This window comes from Lactuca serriola, chromosome 8 (genome assembly GCF_051521515.1).
Source record: "Lactuca serriola cultivar US96UC23 chromosome 8, Lser_US96UC23_V15, whole genome shotgun sequence".
Taxonomy (NCBI): Eukaryota; Viridiplantae; Streptophyta; class Magnoliopsida; order Asterales; family Asteraceae; genus Lactuca; species Lactuca serriola.
In genome coordinates, this window is record NC_136415.1 from 137,102,565 (window position 1) to 137,122,481 (window position 19,917).

General features: G+C 34.3%; 1 protein-coding gene across 1 annotated transcript; it reads left to right on the plus strand.

Annotated features, from left to right (window-relative positions):
* Positions 1–16,688: 16,688 nt before the first annotated feature.
* LOC145068409 (photosystem I reaction center subunit IV A, chloroplastic-like) lies at positions 16,689–17,525 on the plus strand. Its single transcript, XM_079015372.1, has 3 exons — positions 16,689–17,028; positions 17,203–17,268; positions 17,341–17,525. The coding sequence occupies exons 1-3, from the start codon at positions 16,789–16,791 to the stop codon at positions 17,440–17,442; spliced, it is 408 nt and encodes a 135-aa protein (XP_078871498.1). The 5' UTR covers positions 16,689–16,788; the 3' UTR covers positions 17,443–17,525.
* The last annotated feature ends 2,392 nt before the right edge of the window (positions 17,526–19,917 follow it).

Consider the following 19,917-nt stretch of genomic DNA (forward strand, 5'->3'; position numbering starts at 1 on the left):
TAAGCTTAGGCCAAAAATCGGAATTCATCGTTAAGAAGTGGCAATGGTTGGGGTACGACGGACAAATACCAGTGTTGTTGCAACCTGTGTAGCGATTTTGACTTGGAATTGGGGAAAACAGCAACGATTCTGATCTATTACTAGCATCATCTTCCCCCGACGCACAAAAGTCCTCCATCGTTAGGTGGCGGAGTTTATTTCGCTAGGTGAGCGTCTTATTCCACTGCGGAGAAAAAAAGTCCTCCATTCATTAACCACTCGCACGATGACGAAGAAGATTAACACAGAGACGTAGTAAAAATGCATGTTCAACGATGTGATAACATTATTTCAACATATTTCTGGTAGCATTTAACCTTTTTACCATAACTTACTAGTTAAATGAAAGGAAGGAATACAAAAAACGAAAATCTAAATGACAAATTGCTAGTGGAATAACAATTAGGCAAACAAAAATTAATAGCTTAAAGTGGTTTAGCGGCATTAAAATTTATTATGCCACTAATAAATATGACTTTTAGTGACATAAAATATTAAGTCCCATTAAATCCATTAATTTTTATAATGGCATTTAGAGTGTGCCACTAAAAACAAAATATAGTGGCACAAAAGAGATATGCTACTAAAAAAATTGTGCCACTAAATGTCATGTAGTTTGTAGTGGCTGTGGATTTAGTCCCTCAGTAAACTGAAATGACTTTAATACCTTTAGGATATTTATTTTCTATTTTTCTTTCATTTTTTTAAAAGCTAATACTTCAATAAAAAATAAGAGGGTCTACCTCTCTCTCTCTCTCTCTCTCTCTCTCTTAAATCCTTAAAATCTAATAAAACATCAAAGAAATGTATTTATGGGAACACACACATTTACACACACCTACAAATCGATGATGGACATATACACAGTCCATAATCAAGTTGTAATAGTCATCAAATTCTTCGCCGAGTTGTAACAAAGGGTCCCAATCCCCTCCCCATATGTAAACTATGAAGCTTTAAATTCCATACTAGGTTGTTTCTTTTTTGCCTCGATTCACCTTGCACCAGATTCTTAAACACAACATTCAAATAAATAAGAAACAAAAAGAACACATAAAACCAAATCACTATACAAACCTACAACTTTCTTGATGAAGAAATGAATAAATCCATATGAACAAAGTGAAACCCATATGACGTGTTACTATAAACAAAGCTAGAAAGAATAGAAAACAACCAAAACATATCCACAACACATAGACCAAACAATTTGAACCCAACATAAAAGCATAACACATAAATTTACGGACTTCGATTTCACATGCGTTAAATTGGAAGGATGGAGGAGTAGCAGGATGCTAGAATCACACCCAAAGCATTGTTGGTGGCTGTCTTGCTGGAGAAGAGTAAGGTGGTGGCGGTGGTTCACCAGAGGAGAAGCACAAGAAGAAGAGTAAGGCGATCTTGATATGGCTGTCAGTGGCTCTTCAAACAGCTTCAATGGTATGAGTTCGGTTGCATAAAATGACAACAAACTGGGTCAAGTTTTTCCGGTGCCACTGAATTTAGACCTATATCAGCTTGTTCATCGCCTTCCTGAACCGACATTGATTTCACCTGCACTCTCCACCCTTCTTAATATCAGGACCCTTCTTCCAATTGCCTCCACCGTCGAAAGAGAAAAACATCAAAATCTTGCTTCTTTTTCTTCTGAAGCTTCATATCTGGAAACAGTTATGGGGGTGTATGTGCTCGATACTTCATTTTGTAGACTTTTGATTGCAAGTATCGATACTCAATTTATGTAGACTTTTGATTGCAAGTATCTATGTGTGGTTTGAGTTGGAAAGGAACAAGATCGGATGAAAAGAGGTGATGGTGAGAGAGAGAGAGGTGGGGTCATGTTTATTATTAATAAAACATTAAATTATATAAAAAGTATTAAAAAATATTAGAAGGGCATTTTAGTCTTTTTAGTTTTCCAAAGCACCAAAACCACAAACAAACTAGCTTAAAAGGACCATGAAGCCAACAAATTCGAAGTTTGGACTAAACCTCATAAAAAATGCATACCATAGGGACCATTTTTACAGTTTTGTCTATTTTTTGATATGTAAGACAACAAATGTATTTGAAATGAGCTTTATTGGCTAAACGTATCATTCTCTAGTTCATAAAGTTTGTTACACGCTAATTTTTATACAAGATTTGAATATTTATTTTGAGGGTTGCCTTCAACTATATATCACAAGGCATTGACTTATACATGTATATAAGATACCACATTGAAGTGTAGAAATTGCCTTAAACTATTTTTGGTTGGAGAAAATTACAATTTTTGTTTACTGAGTTTTAACAAATCAATAAGCTTTGTTTGTAAATGTGTAATATACTTATATGTTTAATATAATTGGATGCCATGTTAGAGTAAATATTTGATTGGTAATATAAACACTTTTTAAACTTTAATTAATATAAGCACGAGAAATATGTGTAAATAGCTATCAATGACTAAATTACAAATCTTTGAATAATTGATTAATCATTAACGGCACTTTCTCATTTTTAAATGATAATAATTTTAGAGTTTAATATAAGACGACGATAAATATGTTAAATTTTAATTGCTAGAAAATGCACGACAAGATAACATCTATAAGAGATGAATTTATTTGATTTAAATGTAGACACATATTTCAACTCTTTGTACTAAATCTATTTAGAAAACAAGAGACAAAAAAATATAATTTATTTGATATTACGTAGACATTTACAAACAACGTTTATTCACTTGTTAACGTTTATTCACTTGTTAAAACTCACGACAAAAAATGTAATTTTGTCCCATCCAAAAAGATTGAAGGCAATTTTTAAGTTTTAATGTGATTTATATTTGTATAAGCCAATATATTATGATATATAGTTGAAGACAACTCTATCTCTTACTCTATCGATATATAATTAAAAAGTTCATCATTTTTTTTTATTATCTTTTTTCACTCTGAAAAATAGACATTAGAATAAATATTCAAAGCTTTGTATAAAAAATAAACGTGTAACATGCTTTATGAACTATGGTATGTTTATTCGAATACATTTTCTATCTTATTTTTATAAAATCACTATATTTTGTATATCTATCACGAAAGTCACTGTATTTTGGAAACTTCACAAAAAAATTATATTTTGGATAACTATCACAAAAATTATTATGTTTTTTTTTTTGTTTTTTTGCTTTTTGTTTTTTTTGACACTCATAATATAATGTCATCAAATAGTGTCACGTCATAAAAAATAACACATCATCATGCAACATCAGGAGACAACCTGGATGACTAGTCAATTGATCAGAATTGTAACAAATTGGTAAACAGAGTATCTGACAATTGATCAGAATTGGAACAAATTGGTAAACATAGTATCTAAGAATTCTTATTTCATATGTAACAATTGATCAGAATTGTAACAACCTGGATGACTACTCAATTGATCAGAATTCTTAGTTTCGTCTTCTTTATTTCATATGCAAGAAAAGTGAAAAACACATACATATATATACAAGAAAATCACATACAAACACACATTGAAGTTACAAATAACATGTATTTGATTGATCAACAACTCAAACACACACACACACATCACACATACACACTTTGAGAATTTAAAGGGAAAAACTGACCCAACCTTCATCATCGATGAATACATAAAAAATCAAGAACCTGCAACATTTTTGATCCATTGTTCTTCCCTAAACCATTAGTAGACCAAGCCTCGATGGAATCATCTCACTGATGAAGAGTTATTTCGCTCCATATGGCTACATCTCCGACTCTATGGACCGCCATACCTACGACTAATTTAGGTTTTATTCTTCTTAATCGTCATATGGTCCATCAAAATTAACAAGATTTGAACTAGATTTTTTCTTTCAAGCTTTCAACTTGGTTCAATACACACACACAATCAAAGATCTAAGATGAGTTGTAATCACCAGTGTAGCATCCTAAAATTTAAGATCGGGTTCTTAAGTTAATATGGATAAATAAATAATAAGTGAATTATTTAAATAAATAATCAAGGGATAATCATATCATTAGTCGATATGAAGCTTGCAAAGTTAAAGGTTGAGATGTTATCATTTCAAAGTTAAGGGACCCAAAGTGTCAATTTGGAAAAGTATGTTTGACCAAGAGTTGACTCACCAAGGTTAAATGGATGTGGAATGTTAAAAAATTAGATGGTCAAGGACTCATTATGTCAACCTTTGAAGCAAATATGAAAATAATTGAAGTAATGGTAAAATTTACAAAAATTGTAAAGTTGAGGGACTAGTTTTGACAAATAGCAAACTTTGTGAGTGTTAACATACTCATTTAACTAATTAGATAAAATGAATTATTTTGGGGTCAAAGTGAAATATGTAAGTTCTCTTTTAGTTATTGATCAAATGGTGTTAAACATGAGAACAAGGAAGGTTAGGGCCATTTCTACCAATTGTCGAAAATAATCACTAGTTAGATGGGGTTCTCTTCATTTGAAGAGAGGAGAAATGTGATTAAGGGAAAGGAAGAAGGAAGTGGCGATTTATATGAGACTAATGGTGATTTCTTCATGCTTCTACATCTAGGGTTTGATTCAAGTGGGGAGTTGAGTATCCACGCAAAAGAAAATGGGATCAAAGACTTTTTAGGTATAATTTCTCCTCCTCTAACTCTATTTTCGAGTTCATGATTGGGGTTGGACCCCAATGTCGAATTTGGATTGAATTGATGATTGGGGTTTTGTTTTTTAACCTCCATTGGGTGATTTCAATGGTTCCAATCTCAAACCAATCATTCCATTGATGGTTTTGGTGATTTGGGTAAAAAGTCAACCATGAACCCTAGAAAACCCAAAACTATGGATAATGCAATTGATGATGAAATGAGATTGGATTCTATGACATAGATGATATTTGATAGAAATAAAGCCAATTGGAATGCTCAAATTCATCCATGATGGTAGAGACAAGCATAAACTTGGGTTTTAGATGGTTATGTGAGAAATTGTGATGAAAAAAATGAAATTCTTGGAATGTGAGCATTTGATGAGTATATGATACTCATAATCATGAGTTGATACTAAAAATATGATTTGAATGAAATAACATGAAGTATTAAGTGATCTATAGTTGAATTTATGGAATAATTGTCCATAAGGGTATTTTGGGAAATCTAGGGATAATTATATGTTGATTGACATATAAGAAGTGAATGACATTCATGAACATGAATTGACACTCTAGATATGTTATTGGAACATTAACATGAATGATTGCTATTGAAGTTCTAGCTCTAATGATTGTTTTGACCCAAGGGTAATTTGGGAACATGGAATGGAATTGAGGATTCCATAGTTGGATGAAGTAATTGCAATGAGATAAATTGTGGTTATATGTACTTAACAACACCCAATGATGTACTAAATGATTTGGGAATAAGTCATATTGGTTCAAGAGTGTTTTTGAGCAACTTGAGTTCTTAACCCTTTCATTTGAGTGTTTGTAAACATTATGAACATAACACTTTGATAGAGGGATTGATGAATTAAGTTGAATGTGTAGACATGATAAAACTGTTGGATTAATGTCTAAGTCCATAACTATAATTGGTAAGACTTGACCCGACCCGGCATAGTCCATTTGGGTTGCATGGCATCATGCATTTGGATAGACTATAATGAGAGAAATAACACTTAAGGTTTGTTAATATATTTAAAGTTATAATATATTAATAAGATTATTTAATTAGTATTGATCAAGAATTAATCTAGAATTAATTAAGTGATCAAAAGAAGACTAATTAAATATGTGGGTTGATTGTGTAAATCATCCATACTTGTATAGTGAGCTAATGTTCCATGGATTATCAAGTTGGGCTAAAACCCATATGATGCTTCATGGATGCTCCATAGTGTATTTGAACCCATGGATCCAAGGAAATGGAAAGCCATGACAATTAGGGTTTACCCTAATTGTAACAACTATATAAAGATCGATTTTCATGAAGTGTGGTGTTTCTCTCTAAGTCTTCCAAGTGCATATGATGTTGTGTGAACCATTTGAGGTGTCACACTTGGGGCACTAGGCACTCAAGCTTCATGAAGCCATTCTACGTTAAAAGAGGTATGTATTCTATCTTGTTATATTCATTGTTTGTATGCTAGATTAGGATAATACCTTGGATGTTCATATTTGCATGTATAATAGAGAAAACATAGATCCAAGGGATTTAGGGTTGCATGTACACTTAGGAGTGTTAGAATGCTCAAAACCCAACAGTGTTATCAGAGCCTAGGCTTGTTTTCAATTATACTTGATGCAAATTGCTGAAAAAGTCGAATTTCGGGCATTCTGGGCACTGGACTCGCCGAGTCCACTGATGAACTCGCCGAGTCCATGAGGAAAATCATCCTACTCGTCGAGTAGGTTCCTACACTCGACGAGTAGGAGCTCCAGACAGCATATATTCGACTTTGTTTTGGCTAGAAATGGATTAGGAACATTACCCTAAGCTGTTTTTGGACTTATAAACTTATTTTTTTTATGTGGTAATGTTCATACTAATCCAATTTCAAAGATAATTGTCAATAGATTCATGTTTTGTATTAGTTTAAGTGTTATGCTAATTACATGAAAAAGTTTGATTCCAATTATCATGTTCATATGAGTTGCTTAGATTAATAGAAAAGGTTGATTGATTATGTGTCTTTGATCCATTTTAATCTAAGAATTGATTCTAAAATGTGTTTGTGTAACTTGTCCTCAAGTTACATGAAAAGTCACATTAAAGTTTCTTAAAACTCATAAAAGTTGGCAATGGTTACAAATATGAAGATTCTTGTTTTCATTAAATGGTTTTATGACCCCATAACTTGTCCTCAAGTTATGGAGAGTCAAGAGTCACTTCATTAAGTAATAAAATATGTAAATTTAATTAATTCCATAAGTTACAAAATAAAGAAAAGTTACATTCTTTAATAGTTTAAAGTCTTCCATAACTTGTCCTCAAGTTATGGAACTTGAAGAGTCTTTTAATTAAAACTAATTTAAACACATAAGTTATGGAATTAATTAGTTTTGAATAGTTTCAAAACTTGCCCTCAAGTTTTGGAATTTGAAAATTTTTCTCTTACGAATACTTTAATTCCAAGTTAAGCCCTTAGAATTTTAAAAGTTAAAATTCAATCCTTATACTTTATAATATTATAAGTTAATAATATATATATATATATATATATATATATATATATATATATATATATATATATGTATGTATAAGAGTAAAAGTCAGTCTTACCGTTAGTATGACTTATTCACGAAGCCGATCTATAAGGGGGGGGGGGGGGGTAAAAGGTTACTGCCTATAAAATGACAGTTTAATAGGTGTCCACTCACACCCACCACTTCCTTGACTGGTGGAGGGTCGTTAGCCGAACGGGTAGGACAAAGACTATAAGTTCTCCCTTCATTAAAAGTATTAATGATAAATACTAAGTAACTAAACACTTATAATTCCCAATCTTAGTTACTTAGGAAAAATGTGAATAAGGTGCTAACCCATGAAATTACACTTTGTACTTTGCTTAAGTCAGTTGGTGGAGCGTGTGTGGTTTACCGACACACTGGCTTGACTTAACAAGGTAGGAAAAGGGTTTTCTTAAAGTTTATCATAGGCTGGTGGAGCGTGTGTGGTTTACCGGCACATTGGTTGGGTGATAAACATTTAAGAGTACCAAGTAATTTGCATGGTTACTTCACACCTTGTTTTGTGATCCTCGGCATCCCAGTCACAAAACCTGAAGGGCACACTCGAGATTGAAACATGCCATTGAAAAGTTCAATGAATCTCAAAAGATCTAGGAGTTTCAAATCCAATTAAAACTTAATTATATTTCGTTTTTCATGGTGGAAATTGGTAAATTGTCATTTACCTACCTTCAAATATTTTATAGCTTGGATTACGGCATCCCTCTTCTGAGTTATAAAATAGTTTGTAGGGTCCTAGCCTTAATATTTCATATTGGGTGTTATATTAAGGACTTTTAAATCAACTCAACTTGAATATCTCCCAAAAGATGTCTAGTTCAGACATCTATGATCTTCCCAAATCTCTTGGAACTTCAATTCCTCCACTTCCTACAATTATTCTCCCTAACCCACAAGTTCAAGGTCACTCAAGCCCTATTGGCAAGGCAAGTTCTAGGTGTGATCACATCTTGGAAATGAAGTCACATATTGACAAGCCGGGAGAGTTGGGTGTCAAAGTCTTGAGAAAGTTGGTGGTTCAATCACTTTCTAAGTCACATAGTGAGTTCCTTTGGGACTCCTATGAAACAGAGTATGACACGACCCTTAATGATCTTATCTATTTGCTTGGTACTGCTGAATCAACAATGATTTGGAAGGCTAGTAAAGCAAATGTGATTAGGAGATCAACTTTCCAAAACTTTATGACAGGGACAATGGTGACACAGGAAATCCAGAAAAGCATTCTCTTCCCAATGGAAAGGGATTGGCCATAGTTAACTTGGTTGACAAAATGGTAAAGAGAAAGGCTAAGTCTGAGATAGTCCCATGTACTATTACCTAAGGGTCCATATGTTTCTGTTGCCAAAGGAAAGGGCTTTGGTTACAAAGCTGCTAAACTTACCTAAGGATGGTAAAGTCAATGAGTTTGACTTTATTTCAGGTAAAGTCCATTGTCTAACTCTATTAAGTTCCTATTTGGAGATTTTTATTACATGATTTGACTGGGTCACATCTTGGTGTTTTAAGAATCTAAGAAAAGTAAAGAAACTTAAAGAATATGCTGAATCTGATCGCGTAGATGGATTTCTATCGCATAGTTTGAAGATTGGATTATTGAGCTACTTCTTAGGAGTTATGAGATATTGCTTAGGAATAGATAACAACAAGTTTTCATATGGATTGTAAGGATAAGTTCTTCCACAAAGTTTTTAAAATAAAAGGAAAATTTCTGATTTTATTTATTTTAAAATATCCTTACAATGGCATCTGTGAAAATTTTTGTTGCTTATAAGATTCCATTAATAGCAAGACTGGAAATATGAAATTGATTATTTCATTTGTGGTAGTGTCTAAATTTACCAAATAAAGAAAATTTCTCATCACCCAAGTTTCAATTGGACCGAAACTTGGAATCATGCAAGTTGTATAGTATGATGAATGAGAACTTTCAAGCATTGGAAAATTAAGACTGATTACTTGTTCACATGGATGTGTGAGTCAAGTAAAGGACTAAGGGATCGAGTACACATTCTTGTGCACTGATCAAGCCCACCACAAATAATCGATAAGACTATTCGTCATGATTTACTAAAGTTTAGTAAATATGGTTATACTTACAGGCTTAAGTGTAATTCTGATACATTGGAAAATTTTCGATGTATGGCAGAACGAATGAGAAGAATCAAATTAGGCAGAAGGATAAAGATGGGATAGTACTTTAGTATCATGTTATATGATCATTTTAATGATTAAGAGACCTTATCACGGTTCATCCTCTAAGTGCATTCTGATAGCTAAGAAGAGGAGCTATGTATTGTTGAAGTGGTCAAATCAAGAAGATGAGTCATACTTCATTCCAAAGCAATTCTTAGAGTCATACTCGAAGATTGTAACTTAAGTGACATATCTTAAAGAAAGTTTATTAACACTAGTCAAATGTAAGAGTAAAAGGTTATCTACTCTTGTACATTTGAAATTGGTAAGTTGTGATGTTTTGGATAAAACAGAGACCAACTTAGACCAGTTGTGTGAAGTGTTTGTCTTGATAAAGAATCTGAACTATCCCTTGAATATGTGACAAGAGAGTCTTATATGTCAAGAGGACAGTGGGAGTCTTAAAGGTCTTGAAAATCTCAAGGTCTAATAAAACCTGGAATTATTCACTAGCACACGACTTGAGGTGTATAACCTATCGTGTTGACATTTCTGTGCCCATTCCAGTTAAAGTTGGCTTTGCATATGAGTTCTTAGAGTCCTCAATTGGTTGCACAACTACTTGGAAGCTATGGCAGGCCCTTGTGCTGCCAAATGGCAAGAACTTAAGATTGCACAAGTTGAATCCATATGAGTTTGGATTTGTCACTAACCTTGTCTTGTGATTATGGTTTTGACAAATTCATATGGGTAGGAACTCATACACCATAAAAATCTAAGTGTCATTAGGTTTCTCTCCGATTCATGAAAATGATGGCGAGGAAACACTTCCACTAAGTAGATTTGTAAGTAGATAGTAATCTTTGCATTCTCAAAGTTGTTAGTAGGCACACTAACATGGACTTATGAGAAATAACAAAGGTCTAAACAATTAAGACTATGATTACGGGATCCCTTTTCATAGTTTTGAAATTGTTTAGACACACCTGTGAGCTATCTAAGATAAGGTGTATGATTTTGATAAAGTCTTATCAAAGCAATCTAGTATCAGAAATCTGAACTTTGGTAAAAAAGTCAATAGCTGATTTCTGTGTACATGTCAAAGCTAGTGGGAGCATAAGTGTTATGCTAATAATCATCATGTTAGTGGGAACATGATAATTATGATAAGTATTGCAAATTAGCAATGTTAATTATAGAAAACAAAAGTTTCAATTTGTGAGGTTGTAGGGGTTGAAAAAGTTGTTTTGCTATAATTAAGGGAGAGGAAATTATACTTCATTTCAATTATGAAAAGCTTAGATTGAGTTTATAATCATTCTAAAGAGCTTATATTGAGATTTTAATCACCTTTAGTCAAGAATATATATATGAATTTCATGTTGGATTGGTTCAACTTAAGAAAATTCTATATATTGCGTTCTCAAAATTCGATTATGATTACGACATCCCTTTTCATAGTAAAATTTTGAGAATATGGCAAACAAAAAATTATGATGGCAAAAGACTGGTCTAGAACCATGTCTTTATGTGAAACATCATGAATCGTGTCCCATTTACTTTGGGTACAAGATCGATTACTTGTGCAATAATATTTATTCTTTCTGAATTTCCAAATGCCTTGGGGCATTAAGGAGGAAAATGTCTAGAATTGGATATGACTAAAGTGATTAAGTAATTGTCGAGGACAATCTAAGGTTTACCAAAGATTGGTTGCTCAAGGACAGTTGGAAGTATAGTGTGAATTTTGAATGGGCCATATTGACATAGTCTGAAAAGAGGCAACTCTTGTTCAGAAGTAGTAGTCAAAATGGGAAATAGAGTTGTCTCCATAGATAGAAGCAATCTGTGTAAGATTAGAAAGAACTTAGTGCAAGAAGCATGTTCAAAGAAATGCATACTTTGAACATCAGGCGTTGTGTCCATGGAGTAGGTCTTTATTGGAATACCCTGTAATGGTTGTTGACAAGTCTTTGTGACTTTGTACACATTCATTGCAAGAGGGTAGTGCATTTAAGTTTAAAGCCTAACAAGATTTTTATTTGGGAGTGTGAAATTAGAATCATTGAAAGTTTGGTCAAGTGGTTTATTTCACAAAGTAAGGATCATAGATAAACATAGAGTGCATACTTGGTGTATGGAAAAGCTATTGTTTAGAAAAACATAGTGTTCATGCTTGGAGCATGGGACAACTAGTGTTTTTAATTCAAGTATAAAGTTGATAAAACCAAAACAATGAATAATGAGTAATCAATATGGTGATAAATAGAAAGTGTTTTATTTATATTCAATGGTTTTGATACCATATTAGATTCATTTATTCTTGTGTTTCACTTTGCATGTTTTGACTTCCATAATAACTAGGTTATTCTTTCGGAATGACTAAGTTATTCAAACCATCCAAAGTCGGTCATATGTTGGAAGTAGATATGAATCAAGACTGTCATGGGTTGGCTTGTAGAGGTCCAAGTTGGTGGACAAAGTTGTGCTACAACGCTCATGAGTGCTCATAACTTCTGAGTATTGGATTCAACCCGTGCTCATTTGAATCACTTCATGGATTTTATCACGAGTGATCATGAGACGATAATATCTTATATTCTTCAAAACTAGAGATATGAGTTGTTACTATGAGTTGGTTATACATTGATTGCACGAAACCGCATTGGTAACTTGATGTTATAAAACGTGCCTTTGTGTATGATTCAACAAGTAGTAGAACAAGCCATATGAGTCGAAGTTTATCCATTCCTTTTACCTTCGGGATAAAAGTGAAATCTGTGGGCCCCTAGATGATTTAGCGATGACACATGTGAGTGCTTGGCCAAGCCAGGACTGATTTGATTTGTTCAATCAGTCAGTCGTCATAAATCGGAAATCGGGAAACAACAGATGGACAGAGAGAATGATTTACAATCCATGTCTCAGTCCATATGATATTTAGAATGGAGGAATATATGATCCCTTATCTAACGGACAAGTCATTGACAAAGGTCAGAGATCATCGGCGAGGTCAAAGTTCGACGGAAGCTTTTGAGAGCTACGATTGCCAGTTGGTTCTTGAAGTCATACGCAATAATAGTTTTAGACTTATCCAAGTGGGAGACTGTTGGATTAATGTCTAAGTCCATAACTATAATTGGTAAGACTTGACCCGACCCGGCATGGTCCATTTGGGTTGCATGGCATCATGCATTTGGATAGACTATAATGAGAGAAATAACACTTAAGGCTTGTTAATATATTTAAGTTATAATATATTAATAAGATTATTTAATTAGTATTGATCAAGAATTAATTAAGTGATCAAAAGAATACTAATTAAATATATGGGTTGATTGTGTAAATCATCCATACTTGTATAGTGGGCTAACGCTCCATGGATTATCAAGTTGGGCTAAAACCCATATGATGCTTCATGGGTGCTCCATGGTGTATTTGAACCTATGGATCCAAGGAAATGGAAAGCCATGACAATTAGGGTTTACCCTAATTGTAACAACTATATAAAGATCATACTCTTGGAAAAATCGGCCACTAAGTAAGGTAAAGAAAGGGCTAGCCGATTTTCATGAAGTGTGGTGTTTCTCTCTAAGTCTTCTAAGTGCATATGATGTTGTGTGAACCATTTGAGGTGTCACACTTGGGGCACTAGGCACTCAAGCTTCATGAAGTCATTCTACGTTAAAAGAGGTATGTATTCTATCTTGTTATATTCATTGTTTGTATGCTAGATTAGGATAATACCTTGGATGTTCATATTTGCATGTATAATAGAGAAAACATAGATCCAAGGTATTTAGGGTTGCATGTACACTTAGGAGTGTTAGAATGTTCAAAACCCAACAAAAACATCCTTTAGTAGTGCTTGGAAACCTTTAAAAGTGTTATAAATGGTTACCTAAAAGACCAAAACCAGCCAAGCAAGTTTAGGACTCAAAAAGTGGGTTTTTGGGGGTGTTTGAGCTACTACGGGACTCGGCCCGCATGGTCATGCACACGGCCCGCGCACATACAACAGATTGCCCGGCTAGACAAAACTTTAATATTTTCCTCATAACTTTTGCATAAGGACTCGGATTTACACGCGGTTTTCACCTACATTCATATTTTTACATAAGGAATAGTATGAAACAATAAAATTTAGTAATGGTAACTTTGAGGGGTATTTTGGTTATTTTAATGACTTGTGTCCATGTTATATAGGTGTTGATTGAGAGTGTTTCTATAAGGAAAGGAACTAGAAGAAGACTAGCTAGCCTACGTGTGATTGAGGTGAGTACGTGTTGGCCTTTTCCTACTTTGGGGTACATGGAAAAATGATTTTATGATAATGAAATTCAATGCTTTGATATATGAATTGTTTTGAAACGAAAGCGTCAAATGTTTTTGGAAACGGTATTTTGAAAGAGTGCCTTAACGGAATGAATGTTTTTGAAAGAAAAGAACGTTTTGGAAGATCGAATGCCTTACAAATATGATTGAAATGTTTTGAAATATAGATGCTTTACTTTTGAAATGATTTTATGATACTAATGTATGAAATGTTTAAAGCATGGAAAGTAATGAAAAGAAATGTAACGTAATGAAAAGGAATGGAAAGTAATGAAAGGAATTGGAAAGTAATGAAATGAAAACTGCCCGGACCATGATATATCGTAAGAGGCACTAGAGGAATCTATCAGGGTGGCGCCTCCCCTTCACGAGATAGATGTCCTATTATGATACCTTGGTGGATTGATTTGTTCTTTGTACCTTAGCCTTGGAAATGATGCCTTGGTGGATTGATTTGTTTTTCCACCTTGGTTTAGACTTGGGAGTGGTTCCTTTATTGGACGTAGACCCTAAGTATAAAAATGGCAACTGTATAATATCGGAATTAGCCATTAATGATAAAAGAAAATGAAATATGGAAATATGGCTTTTGAAATGAAATAAAAGGAAATCGAATGAGAAGATATGAAATGATATTTATGAAATGTATGAAATGAGTTTTCCTTGAAAATGACTGAAAATGTTTTATGGTCTAAAACTATGTTTTGCAAAGATGAAACGTTTTTGATGAAAATGTGATAAATGTTTTGGGTCTCAAACCCACGTAGCTCATGAGACATTATTGTCTTACGTATTTTTTTAATGTCATGTATCTCAGGTTACACTTAAGAAGAGAAAATGGTAGATGGAAGCTAAAAGTCAAGTGATAGAGAATGAAGTGGAACTTGTTAAGTTCTTTATTAATTGTATTGATGTAATTCTTATTTGCTTGCTATGGTTGTATTGATGCTTAATGGTAACACCTATTGTTTTAAATTTGTAAATGTTTTTGTGGGACCGGTTTTTGTTAAATATGGGTTAACTCCCAAATGTTTTTAAAACCATAAAATATTAAAGTTTAAAAAAATTTGGGGTGTTACAACCGGTGGATGCAATTGCGGAGATGGCAATGGTGGTTGTGGTAAGTTCCTAATGCCCGATGTGAATGGAAGGTCGACGATGTGTGTGGTTTTTGATTTTTTCTCTCTACAATTTCCAGGTTTTTGATTTTGTATGTAGAGATCTGAGTTTGATTTGATGCTTTTTATCAGCTTTGTTGACTGTTTTTAAAGTTTATGCATTTTGAATGTATTGCTCTTTTTTTTATCTTCAATCGGGTTTTAAATTCAAAGTGCGGTTGCTTTGCTTCTTGAATCGTAATCTTGATTTGAATCTTTACGTTAAAGAAGCCCTAATCTCAGCAGGGTCCTGTACACATGTTATCAACTCAAAGATTTAGGTAAATGTTCTTGAAAGTCATTAAGATCTTCAAAAACTGAATCTTGAATCTTGGTTTATCTAAAAATGTGGTAGGATTGATACTTTCTGTTGAAGCTTGCTATTAGAGATGATAAACACAGTTGTAAACCCATAAGATTCTTGTAGTACGCATGGAATCGGAGAAAGCCGAAAAAAAGAGCTTAATTAAGGATTTAGGGCATTTTGAATTTTCATCATATCTATGAGCCACCGTATGTGGGTTTAATTATGAATTTAAGGTTTTTTGGAGGGATGGTCGGAGAAGATAAAGAGGTGACTGTTTGTACTCTCTATGTGTGAGAGAGAAAGAGATAGATAAAGAGAAATAAAACGGTGGGGGTAGGTGGGGGATAATTTTTTTTTCTTTTCTTTTCTTTTTATTTTTAAGTTAAAATGGTATTAGAATAATTATAAAAATTACAAAAAATAAAATAAAAAGGTATAATCGTAATGAATTTTTCGATTTTGAACTTTCCATGCAGAAACTTTTTGGACCCTATCCATAGTTTTTGCAAACCATAGGAACTAATTTTATAGTTTTCGCAAACCATAGGAACTAATTTTATAGTTTTGTCAAATTTTAAGCATACATAGTATTTATAGAGTAAACTACACGAATGATCCCTATAGTTTGGGGTAATTTGCGCGCTTAGTCCATAACTTATTTTTTTTAACTCGGAAAGTCCCTACTGTTTGTTTTTGTTACGCGTTTGGTCCCCTGTCTTATCTAAAAAAACACTATTATTTAAATAGAGAAAAATGGTGGAATATGTAAGATAAGGTGAATGGGTGGGATTGAGGGTGTATTTATTTAAATAAATTAGAAAATCAAGGGCAAAATAGTTTTTTTAGGTAAGACAGGGACCAAACGCGTAACAAAAACCCGTAAATTATCTTAAACCATAGAGACCATTCGCGTAATTTACTCTATCTATAGTTTTTTTTTACTCTTATCTATTGTTTTTTTCCCAAAAAATAGGTTTTAAAATATGTTTGGATTAACTTTTGAAGGAGCAAAGACTAAAAAACCAAAAATCATCAAAAATCATAAATTCTACTTTTAAAACCATAACTTTTTCTTTTTGCCAAAAAATCATTATAAAAGATCTTTTATAATAGCTTAGCTTTTAAAAAAGTTAAAATACAAAAAAATTATTTTAAAAGTTTTCCCAAACACCTTGGAATGTTATACTTATAAATTAATTTTTTAGTTTGTCAAAAATTATGATATAAGAAAGTTGGAAAATAACTTAAGCTTACACAAATGTTGTAAAGTTATACATATAACCTTAATCTACGAATTATGATCGGAATATCAGGTATATTCTAACGAGAGATTTGGATAGGTAGCGAGCGGGCTAAGTTTAGAAACCAAATGGCGTGGGGCAACATTATCTATCCAGAAGAAGGATATGACTACCCACGTGGCAACACACTACTGGCTCTCTCAAACAAGAACAACACCATTCACTCAAAATCCTCAAACCACATCAAATCAAAACCTTTGAACTTCAATTACTAACCTGCTTCTTCATCATCTCAAACAGTCAACACCTTCAAATCCGTTGATAATGGCAAGTTGCAGTATGGCATCTGCTGCTTCAAGATTCTTGGTGACACCAAATGTCACTTCCAACACATCCACCGTCAAGTGTCATATGGTTTCCTTACCTTTCCAAGACAAAAGAGTTTCAAGACTGGTTGTTAGGGCTGCTGAAGATACGGAACCACCGGCTGCCACTGCTGAACCAGCCAAGGCAGAGACGCCTAAGCCTAAGCCACCGCCGATTGGACCCAAGAGAGGAGCTAAGGTATATAAACACTTACACACTGAACACACGCGCGCGCGCGCGCACACACACACACATATATATATATATATATATATATATATATATATATATATATATATATATATATATACATGCATATATATAACGAAAGGAGCTGAGTGGTTGATATATAATATGATTTCGTGGACGCAGGTGAAAATCTTGAGGAAGGAGTCGTACTGGTTTAAGGGAGTGGGATCGGTTGTTACTGTAGATCAGGTAAGATGATATGCTTGGTGTGAATAATGAATGTGTTTTGAGCATGGGATTTGATGTTCATATGATTTGCAGGACCCAAAGTCTCGATACCCAGTTGTTGTGCGTTTTACCAAAGTGAATTATGCAAATGTTTCAACCAACAACTATGCATTGGATGAGATTCAAGAAGTTTAGATTTAGTTTCTTGTTCCTCCTGTCCTCCCATTTTAATCTTTTGCTACATATTTAATCAATGAATTTGTATCATATTATCTAAAGTTTCTTTGGTGCCTGGATTTGGTCAAATATATGGTTTCACTAACCATTGATTTAGATATCATACTTCATACACACTTTTATTGGATCAAACTAAAGTGCATGTTGTGAAGAACCGATTAGTTTAAATGGTAGCTATCAGTCCCCGGTATTAACTTGTGCAAAAAAAGAAAAAAAGATAAAGAAATTTCTAATGGATCTATTGTAGAAATGAAGGATAACAAATCAAAAACTTCATTGCGGTTAAATGTATTAGTGTATATGTAGTATTGTATCAGCCCAATGTATTTAGCCCACAATTGTATAGGCCCAGTAGGGTATGCATTGTATTTTGTATTTATAGTGATCCGTAATATAAGTCTCGATTATGGGAAAATTATACAAGCCTTAAAATGGCATCAACACAATAACAAGCTCTGTGATTACATCTCACCACCGATCCTCCCTACTGCCGCCTGTTTTCTTTCTTGCTGCCTCTTAGTCGCTGTTCTCCATCTTCTACTTCATCTTGTCATTGTCACCATGCCAGAATCAAGCACTCCTCAGCAAATGTGAAACCATACGCCATCACTAACATCAAAACATTCATCCCATTGATCATCGATTTGAACCAACTCAATCACGATTCTTGGCGTGAACTCTTTCAAACCCACGATACTGGTTTTGGAGTCCTTGGCCATTTGGACGGATCCTCCAAACCTGAAAATGCCGATGATGAAGAATGGTATACACTTGACTCTCTTGTCAAGATGTGGATATATGGAACCTTGACCCAATCCCTTCTCAACATAGTCACTAAACACGGTCCGCTGCAAACTCTCTTTAGCTATCAATTAAAGCATTATTTCAGGACAACAAAGAAGCTAGGGTTATGGAACCGGACAATGAACCTCGTCTCATGTCCATGGGAGATCATTTTGTTAATGAATTTTATGAAAAAATGAAGGTCACAACTGATTTACTTGCTAATATTGGATTCCCATTACCCGAACGAACGCTTTTGTCCCATTTTCTCAATGGTGTCTCTCCAAAATTTGATCACATGTCCACTACGATTAGACACAAGGATCCTTTTCCCACTCTTGTCCAAACTTGATCCATCCTCCTGTTGGAAGAACGGTGTTTCTCTTGACCCTGTCAAGTCAATGCTTCACACACCGATCACGGCTCTACACCCACGGTTCTCTACACGAGATCTCCATCTCGATCTTCAAACTGCAGCAACAACGGAAACCGAAACAAAAAATAACCGCAACAACAATCACAACGAGTCCCATTACAACCACCGACAGTTGGGTCAAGATCAGTGTGGTCAACCAGCTGCTGCATCTCGCCCTTTGTAACCTCCCTTTCTGCACTTCTCGTACCCGCTGATGCGATGGCCTCTTGCTGCCTCGCAATGGAGCACCTTCGGATAGTCTGCTTCCCCTTGGCACCCTTTGCACCCTGCTGCTGCTTATTAGAAGTCCTCGTATACTACTGTTGCCTATCAGTAGCCTCGCAAACAACAACCTACTGCCCCACGGCCGACTCATCCTGCTGACTCGGCTGGCATGCTCGGTCAACGTACTTTATCAACAGGTTCTTTTCAGTAGTCTCCGACTACCTTTCACGCTACCGACTCTACTGCGGAACTGAGACCTTCATGGCAACGGTTCCTGTGACATCCCCATTTTCACCGCCAGAAAAGACCGATTTTGTTTATGCTTTATAAAAATCAGAGTACTTCTTTTAATAAAAATGTTGTGGATTTTGTTCCCAGTAAAACATGATAAATACGTTATCAAATCATTTCCGAAGAAATGTATTTTATTCATTTTCAAAACATTTGAGATGTCATTGTCAATACAGAAACATAAGCATAAACAGAACTTACATTCATTTACACTAGTGATCTACACCTCTTTAATCTCTCAGTGTAATGTAACTTCATATCGGCATCTGTGATTCAAATAAGCTTGAGTGGGTCAGGTTGGGAAACCTGGTGAGTACATAGGGTTTTCAACCCACAATAATATAATTATTATGTTTAAACATCAAACAATCAACCCAATTTCCCATCTCCATTATCTTTTTTACTACTAAGGATCTACCCTAAGAATTAGCTATTCCTCGTTCATTCATTCCTAAGGATCATCCTAAGGAATCAACACGAAATCCATCGTTGTCAGGCTTTACTTAACATGCACTAAGTCGCATAGTCGCCAGGGTTTAGGCACTAAGTCTCATAGTCGTCAGGGTTTATACAACAGGAACTAAGTCGCATAGTCACTAAGGTTTAGGCACTAAGTCTCATAGTCGCCAGGGTTTATACAACAGGCACTAAGTCGCATAGTCGCCAGGGTTTAGGCACTAAGTCTCATAGTCGCCAAGGTTTATACAAAAGGCACTAAG

Excerpts from the sequence above, each read along its gene's own strand:
- LOC145068409 (XM_079015372.1), top strand. The coding sequence starts at position 16,789 with ATGGCAAGTTGCAGTATGGCATCTGCTGCTTCAAGATTCTTGGTGACA. Across the intron at positions 17,029-17,202 it reads GACCCAAGAGAGGAGCTAAG|GTGAAAATCTTGAGGAAGGA; the intron begins GTATATAAACAC and ends TCGTGGACGCAG. Across the intron at positions 17,269-17,340 it reads CGGTTGTTACTGTAGATCAG|GACCCAAAGTCTCGATACCC; the intron begins GTAAGATGATAT and ends TATGATTTGCAG.